This window comes from Adiantum capillus-veneris, chromosome 14 (genome assembly GCF_014529385.1).
Source record: "Adiantum capillus-veneris isolate H3 chromosome 14, ASM1452938v2, whole genome shotgun sequence".
In the NCBI taxonomy this organism is placed as follows: Eukaryota; Viridiplantae; Streptophyta; class Polypodiopsida; order Polypodiales; family Pteridaceae; genus Adiantum; species Adiantum capillus-veneris.
The window spans coordinates 102,638,904-102,648,206 of NC_140944.1; the positions used below are offsets into that span (position 1 = coordinate 102,638,904).

Consider the following 9,303-nt stretch of genomic DNA (forward strand, 5'->3'; position numbering starts at 1 on the left):
TGAAACACATAATGGTCTTGAAACCTAAAGCACAGGTTAAGTTTAGTTTAGCACCAAGGGAGATGCTCTAACAAGCTAATTTTGCTTATAATCTCTTTGTAACAAGGTAAAGCCTCAACTGAGCATTATAGCAAAGGAAATCCAACGAGGCCCTTTAACAAAGGGAGCCGGGATCCATTCACTAATAAACAAATGCATACAAACATCTGTAGGCCTTTACTCCCTTCCTACTCTTAAAGGCATATTTTAGCATGCCAAAAAACTATTGAACAATACAATTTAGCTTATTATCAGCTTCATGGATAATATATAGTTATATTTAGATAGGATCACCCCGAATTTTTGACTCATGAGGGAGCCCCAGCTTACTGAAAGCCATTTTCAATTACAATATTAGACTAAATAATATGGCGGAAGGGGGAGCCCTTTACATGTGTTGCAATCTGCGACACGAAGGCTACAGCCGGCCGTACTAGTTAGACTAAACGCCAACTTTGATAAGCCTTTGGGGAGAAAGCGTCTCATTCAGCCAACAACAAAGATGAGGTCTCCTCACAAGACTACCATGTTTCCCACCACTAGACCATTGAAATATTGGCTTTGAAGTACTCTTTTTTGAAAGATGTGGGTGAACTATATAGCTCTGATAGAAAGAGCAACCTGTACAAGTTTGATAAAAAGGAACAAATTATCTGTGCGAAACTCGCACACGAAGCCCATTGGCCATGGGCATCACCAGCATTACACGATATTTCACGACATGTCCGGGAACAATATGGAATGTAAAGAAGTACAACAACAATGCGGCTGTCATCTTCATTTGTAAGTAGGCAGACTCCTTGCCCAAGCACACACGCGGTCCCGCCTACATTCAAAATTCATTAGGTTTGACATGTTCATTAGGTTTGCTCATGTCATCTCTTCTCAAAAGCATAGAAAGGAACTTTGTATGGTTAGAAAATTATTTTTTGCAAACACGGGAGTGTGCACGCATGTGAAAAGAAAAATTTCCACCTAAAACGATGATGTGAAAATATGAAAAATTAGCTCAAATTTCTAGAAAGTTCCTCTTCCAAAAGCATAGAAAGAAACTCTGTAACGTTAGAGAATCAATTTTCGCAAAAGCCGGTGTGTGGAAGTGTGGTAAGTGTGGAAGTGTGCGTGTCTGATCATACGTACACACGCAACCAAGCATCTTTAAGTAATGCATACACATGTTCCATGCAGCATAAATTAAAAAGGGGGGAAGCTATTAGAACTGCGCAATGCTTGAAAAAAAACCTAGGTTTGGCGTAATCCCACCTACAAAATTTGAAAATTTGAATGTGAAAAAACCTACAAAACATAGAGACAGTGCAAAACCTACAAGATATAGCCAATTTACCTGGAAGGCTGAAAACTTAAAGGGGGACTCTGGTTGGAAGATTCCATCTTGCAGCCAGCGATCCGGATTGTAAGTCAATGCATCAGCCCCCCACAGAAACTCCATTCGACCCATCGAGTACGGGACATAGGCGACTCGATCCCCGCGCTTCACGCGAGTGCCATCTGGAAGAATGTCATCACCCGCAGCAAGCTTTCCATCCTGTTTTTTATCATCAGAGCCTCAAGCCCTTACAAGACAATGATGAATGCAAAAAGCAACATTACTTCACAGAATGAAGAATGACTAACGCACTCTTGGAACCGCAGGGTAAAGTCGCAGTGTCTCCGTCAATGCAGCATGCAAATAGTGCATTTTGCCAAGTGCCTCATACGATATTCTCTCCGCAACCTCCTCAAAGCTGTAATTCTGAGTCTTTTCTTGCAAGCCTAACACCTCCACCGTCTCTTCAAACACCCTATCTGCAACATGTGGGTGGTTGCACATACAATAAATGAACCAAGACAAAGTGATAGCCGACGTATCTCGCCCTGCAATCACAAAATTTAAGATAGCATCCCGTAGCTCTTTATCACTGAATGCCCCCGGTTGCCCTTCATTATAAGCCATGAAGCGTGACAAGAGGTCTGCTCTCCCCTGTGGCACAATTAGAGAATTAGGCCTAAAAACATGTGAATATTAGAGATAACATAGAAAGAAAGAAATAAACAACAGAAAATAAGAGATTCGATAGCTTCCTTAACCATAACTTCACCTCATCTTTTCCTTCTAGCTCCACTCTCCTCTTTTGAATGACGTTGGTTGTGAAGGAATTTAAAACTTCCACTTCCTGCTTCAAGACTCCTTCATCACCAATGTTGAGAGCCTTTTTGAGTTCCCATAATGGATTGAAGAGACGAGTAGCAGTGATTTCATTCACAGTGTCAAAAGATCTTCCAAAGGGTACATCTGGAAGAGCTGGGGAAAGGCTTCCAATTTGGATTCCGAACCCCACTTTACAAATCGAGTTCAACGTCATTCGCATAAGGAGGTCCTGCAGGTATCAAACCAACCAATTCAGGCAGTATCTCTAATTTAAGTCTCTTCCAAACATCGTAACAGCAATGCCTCTGATGAGTATGCTCGACACATATCTTGGAACTATGTCATTGACCCTCTTTGCATGCAACACGTACAACCAATGTCCCATCGTAGTTCAAACTCTGCATGCTTGCATTCTCACATTTTTGGTTTGATGTAACCCTCTTTGCATGCAACGCGTACAACCAATGTCCCATCGTAGTTCAAACTCTGCATCCTTACATCCTGACTACTCTGCAAGGTCTTTTCAATGGCAACGCACAACATAGGCCTCTTATCAATATCGACGACTATGCACAAGATTCATTCTCTAGCAATGTAGCATCTGTTATACAGCTGCCAATTGGTGGTTTTTTGAGAGACTTAATCAATATCCACTATTGTGCATGCATGCATGCATGCAACCGCTTGTAAAGCGCTAGCAATGTCCTCTATTGAAGCATTTCATGTGTGTGCGTGCGCACATGTGTGTGTGTGCGCGCGCGCGCGTGCGCGCACGTAAATGCACATTTGCCCTCTTTAAAAAGCCCTTCATGGCTTGTGAAAATCACAAATTTCAGTTTTCTGTGAATGGTGCAAACCACGAGCGTTGTGTACTTACCATGCACGCCCACATGCGTGCATGTGTGTGTGTGTGTGTGTGTGTGTGTGTGTGTGTGTGTGTGTGTGTGTGTGTGTGAATCTACATGCTTATGCTGTGAAGAAGAAGGTACAAGACCATTACTTGCAAATCAACAATTTTCTGTGAGGATGCTACGGCGTCGAGAATCTGAACGAGGAGGAGTGCATCTTCCCTAAAAGCATTTGTGCTGAAATCCCGCAGCTTTCTGTTTGAAAACTCAAGACTGGCCACCTTACGATGCTTCTTCCATGTCTCTCCATCTGAGCTAAAGATGCCATCCCCAAGAAAATCATACATTGCACGGCGCGCACTCGCTCCCTGCCATCACCGGCGTTCAACAACAAAGATTAAATCTCGAGTGGGAAAAAAAAAGGTGGAGACCTTGGGATCCCAAGCAGCATTTGACTGAAACAAAGGATGCCGAAAGAAAGATGCATGTATAGGAGAAAGAAAGAAGAGAGGAGTACCTTGGGATAGTTGGGGAACACAGACACAGAAAAAGGAGGAGAAACAAGAAAGGAGAGAGGAATACCTTGGGATAGTTGGGGAAGTTGCCCTTGAGGATGTGCTCCACATTGCCAGGATCCACAGTGAAGAATAAGGTGGTGGAGATGAGGGAAAGCTTGACGGTACGGTGGTGATCGCTGAAGAAGGAGAGAAGCCAGTCATGCAGACGGTGGAAGTTGCGAAAAGTTTCCAGTTGAGCGCCCACAAGAGGCCAGGTCTTGGGGTCGCAGCTATGGCGCTGCGCAAATCTATGCCGACCGACCCATATCACCACCAGGTTCGCTATCACCGCCGCTGCCACCACCCAACTCATGCTCTCTCTCTCTCTCTCTCTCTCTCTCTCTCTCTCTCTCTCAGCTCCTCACCGAGTAGCCTGATACAGTGACCACCAACCAACTCGTCATCTCTCTCTCTCTCCTTCCTCCAAACGATTTGAAGCTCCCGCTCTCATACACACCTGTCACTCTCCTTTGTGTGTGTGTGTGTGTGTGTGTGTGTGTGTGTGTCTCTCTCTCTCTCTCTCTCTCTCTGCCCCACCTCTAATCATGAATGTGATCCAGTTGGAATCTGGATCTAGCCTAGTCGGTGATTCTCCCTGTCAATAAAAGTAGAGTGCTTTGTTGGCACGGCCCTGAAAGGAAAGAGCATGTTTTGGTAAGAGGGGCTCCCCCCATGATGGGGAAAGAGGGAGGGGACTTTTTTTTGAGGGCCCAATATCAAAACGTAACTGCCGCGTAACCCAACATTTGTTGGTCAAGGTTGCTATGGTGAGCTTGCATGATTTTGCTTCGCCACTAAATTTTTTACCATAAAGGGGGGCGCTTGTGAATTAAATTAGAAGGGCAAAATTACATGATACACAAAATACAAGATAGGCTCGGATACAAAACAGTGCATTGTCCATATACATCAACCCTGGTTCTCATGCTACCTTGAAATACACACCACCTAGTTAGCAAGATAACTTCATATACATATTGTTCAATGTCTGGGGAGCTCATTCAGAACTTTTTGTATGTGTTGTAGCAGCCTGATCCCATTGTTGTACTGCCTTTGGAGCTTTTCTCCTTCATTCCTGCATTCGTGAATCATCCTTTGGAGGTGAGTATAAGACCCATCAAGCAGCACCTCTTGTTGTTTGTTTATGTTTGAGCTATTGTAGAATCCCATGCAGTCGGTTGCACCTTGTAAATCGCTTGGTAGAGGCGGCACTGGTCCAGCTTCAGTTGGTTAATCTACAAGTTGTCATTGGCAAACACAGTTCTCATACATTTAGTCTGGTAAGAGTCATCAAATAACCTGTTATTCCTCTCCTTCCAAATGACCCATAAAAATTCACCCCTAATTGTGTTCCATACAACTGAGAAGATGGAGATCGAGTCTCCCAGTAGCAACTGCTTCCAATTCGGGCAAAAGCCCAGTGCAGAATAGAGTGGAGCAAGTATGTTTTGAATTTTAATACAATCCATAAATAGGTGGGGATATCTTCCACTTCCCTTTGGCAGTTGACACACATGCTCGGCCCTAACCCTGCTGTCTGAATGTGATTGCCTGTCCACACGGCTTTATGCAGGATTAGCCAAAGCAGAACTGAACATTTAGCAAGTATCCCACACAGTTTTGAACTTGAAGTGCCATTGCTTCCTGTCCAGAGAAACATTCCAGCGAGCATTAAGAAGAACATGCACAAGGGTAGGCAAAATAGGGGGCAGGGAAGGTGGGTGGGAGAACAAACTCCTCTGCTCTGCTAGTAGATGGCCTTAGTTGAGGGAGTGGAACTCAGGGCCAACATCCATTCAGATGTTTTAGGGAAGCTAGACCTTCCTGTTTTGATTAGATTTAGTTCCCACGGTTGGAGGCGAGCCTTGTGGGGATAAGCTCTATATCATTGAGCCACTTGTATTCAGTCTTGTGCCAGAGATCTTGCCATTTAACAAGGCCTTTGTGGTGAACTCTCCTTGCGGTTCGGAGTTGTTGTGGGTTGAGAGGGGGAAGAGGGGGGAGAGACCACCATAGCGAATCCTTTCCTTTGATAGGGAAAATGTGCTTGGAGTCCCAGTTGCAGCCTACAGCTTCATTAGTCCATTGATTCTCGCAATACTCCTCATTTAGAATGCGGCTCCAATCACTTGCCATTGCGCACTACCTGTCAGTCAACCTCTTCCTTTTCCATCCAGCTTCTATCACTACCTCCATCATGTTTCAACCTGCTTGCCTTTCCGAATTGTAGCACGAGAAAAGAAGTAGAAAACAACATGCTTGGATTTGAGTCGACTGGCTTACCTGCTACTGCCAGTTCAAAAGGTGAAAGTTTCATGTAGGGGGTGGTTGAAGCACCCCCCAAATTGAAGTGGTAGCCCCGCTTCTCACAGTGTCAAGAAGTACGCATTGCAGCTAGGAAAGCATCCGGCCTCGGACTGTGAGCAAAATCAAACAAATCGTCTGCGATTCGAAGCAAAATTCACACTTAAAATGAACAAAATTCCATCCATGAAAGCTTCACTCTAGCCAAGATCAACTCAAAACTCCTGTGTGTGTGATGATTTGGTGTAGGGTAAAGGCCCCGATAAAAACATAGGTCCTTGTAATGGGACAAATGTAAGGGACTAACGGGTCCGAGACGTAGAGCATTGAAGTGCTATTGGAGGGACGGTTACGATGACGTGCCTTGATCCTATTCGCAGGTACATGAGTTCAAAACTGGATCCAACGTGTCCTCCTTCACGCTCAAGTGCGTCCAGGTCTACTGGATCATCATTTTTTATAACAGGAAAAACAAAAACCCTATCGCAATCGTCGTAAACACAGTCGGAGCGTGAACCATCAAGTGTGTTTGAAAGTCGTCATCATCAGCTTTGTGATGAAAACCCTTGTGCTCAAAACCTTGCAGATTTCATGAAGATTGAGCGATCGCAATCTCGTTGTCCTTAATATGGGGTGTTTACCCTAGCCTTGCTCCCAATTGCACGGATACAGTGTCTGTTTGCTGTATCGAAAAATCTTTCTTACTCCAATTCTTCATCGAGGCCATTTCATGGAAGCTTATGCACCTCTACAGACAAGCCTAGACACCGGTTTGAAGAGGGAAAGCCCTAATTATATTCCTTCTCGAAGAGGCTTAGAGTGTTGATTTCCCTTTTTAAACAAGCTCCTCCATCCCTTATAGTCACGGCATTGTGAGCAATGTGGCACTTTGACCCTTTTTTACTATTTTTGGATTATTTTATACCATTTTTAGCACCTTTTTTGTTTGTAAAAAGCCCAAACGAGCTCTCGACAAAACCCCTAAAATTGAGGAAACATTCCCTTGGGCTCAAATTTACATGTTGAAACTCATTTTTAAACACTTGGCAAGCACTTTAGATACATAGTTCACGGCTATCCTTGAAACCTCTATTTTTGGACGAGATTGACCACATTGAATTTTCTAGGCGAAACGAGTGTGCCATCTCAATGCGCTTGATATATGTACACTTCAAACCCAAATTAAGCATGTTTTATTGTGAGAAAACATGCCATAGTGCCACGTCCAGGGCCTCGCCTCATCGGCAAGATATGTATACAACTGCAATTGTGAGAAACCCGAGAAGTGCCATGAAGGATTCTCTGCCCTACCACCCATAATATAGGTCGTTGTCCATCCATACTTAGAATCCCCTATCCATAACTAGCAGTTGGCCCTTGGCGTGGGTCCGTGACCCCCCTTGGAGAAACGTTTTTGTCCTCGAAAACAAAAGTGGTGATATCTTCATAAGAACACTAATGTTTTCCACAATGGCATCCTTCATGGATCCAGCTGTTACAAGGTTCAGTAAGAGGTTCAATGAAACCAATATTAACATCTTGATTTTCCACATTGTTAACCCTTTGTAACCGTCTTGTGTAACCAGCTCGTATACAACATAGCATGTACACTCCATTTAGAACTCACTTGAGTATAGTAAACGAGTTATCACAACTAAGATGTACCCGAAAGAGTACCGTTTCGGGTACCTCTTTTCACTTTCCATGACAGTAGCTAGATGATATAACTCATCGGCAAAGTGTAAGTTCTTGAGTTGTTATCAAGCTTCATTAATAAACAACCCCACCATAAACTGTTGTTCAAGATTAAGAACCTGACTTAAACATGAAGGGACTAAACCGAGTCACAAACATGCTTTACCTTATGGTAAGTAAACTCCAACGAGAGCGATACATGCTTGCTAATTGGATTTCTTGGTGCTAACATACGCACTTCACATATCCTTTAGCACTAGATTACACTTGTAATCTGCATATTCTCTTTGCATAACTGACAGTACTGAGGTGTGTTTCCCCACGGTTTACAGACAGTCTTCCAAAATGACTAGTAAATGGGGATCACAATGTCATACAACATTCTTGAGGAATCAACAATGTCATGAATAACCATCTTGGTTAACTTGAAAGATCCACAAGCACCTAAACCAAGCCATGACCTCTATTGTGACTGGTAGATCTAAAAGTAATCTCATCGAGATACTGCACATAAAGTGCAAAATGCTTCATAAGCAACCAATGTGATAAATATACATGCCGCTCCAAATCAGCCTTTGCTAAACACTAGGGCCCATAACATATGAACATTGAGATTAGCGGAATTAAGAGAACTATAGTGAACATTTTTATGAGACTACTTTGAAAACATAGAGGGTGAACTTAATTAGTGGTAGCAATGTAGCCATTATACTTAATTAACTTGGCATGAACAATGTTTTTGCAAGAGAGAGAGGATTAGAGAACTTAACAACAGTTGAGGACCGGATTTATGTGGAGCCGGTCCTCCCTCCAAAAGGCTTTTGTATTATAATTTCTCCCATAAAGAGAGACTTGATACAATACAAGCTTTGTGTTCCTTGAGACCTTGATGGTGCAATGAAGATAGAGACCTTCATGCACCACAATTATGCCCATAATTTAGCTAAGTGAAAGCATTAACTTTCCCCGGCCTCAGTCCCAAGACCTCAAACACCTTCAAAGGTGGAGAGAGATAGCAGGGAATGAGGATAGGGAAGAGGAAGAAGAAACATTCTTACGAGAAAGAAATAGTTCCTCACTTATCATCACTCTTGTTGCATAGCCTAGAATCATAGCATAATAATGATGATGATGAAGATGGAAAGCTTAAGCTTTGAAGCATGGCTCTTGATTGGATTTGCATTCCATAGCCAATTGAGTGTTCGTGCAGGCTCTCAACTTCTCAACAAGCTTGGAGAAGGAGATGAAGCTCTTGCACTTAGCACTTCACACAATGAGAGAGAGAGAGTGTGTGTGTGTGTGTGTGGGAGAGTGTATATCTTGTAAGCAAGCCCCCTACATGCTTGGGTTGACCCCCTCTTGTAGCTCATGCCTTATGCTCATTGATTCCTTCAAGCCTAGTCAATCACAAGCCTGGGTCAATTCAAGCAATAGAGGTTGTAATGAAAATGGCCTATGAACATTGAGAATAGCGGAATTAAGTTCTAGAACTATAATGAGCATTTTTATGAGACTACTTTGAGAACATAGAGGGTGAACTTAATTAGTGATAGCAACATACCCATTATACTTAATTAACTTGGCATGAATAATACTTTTACAAGAGAGAGAATCAAAGAGCTTGACAACAGTTGAGGATCGGATTTATGTGGAGCCGGTCCCCCCTCCGATAGGCTTCTGTTTTATAGATTCTCCCATAAAGAGAGACTTT

The 9,303-nt window shown here is 43.1% G+C and overlaps 1 protein-coding gene across 1 annotated transcript; it reads right to left on the minus strand.

The window, feature by feature from the left end:
- Nucleotides 1-209: 209 nt before the first annotated feature.
- LOC147442861 (cytochrome P450 704B1-like) lies at nucleotides 210-4,106 on the minus strand. Its single transcript, XM_086528868.1, has 6 exons — nucleotides 3,619-4,106; nucleotides 3,189-3,404; nucleotides 2,139-2,417; nucleotides 1,679-2,020; nucleotides 1,385-1,585; nucleotides 210-865 (listed from the first exon to the last, which is right to left on the minus strand). The coding sequence occupies exons 1-6, from the start codon at nucleotides 3,904-3,906 to the stop codon at nucleotides 689-691; spliced, it is 1,503 nt and encodes a 500-aa protein (XP_086384994.1). The 5' UTR covers nucleotides 3,907-4,106; the 3' UTR covers nucleotides 210-688.
- Nucleotides 4,107-9,303: the final 5,197 nt, after the last annotated feature.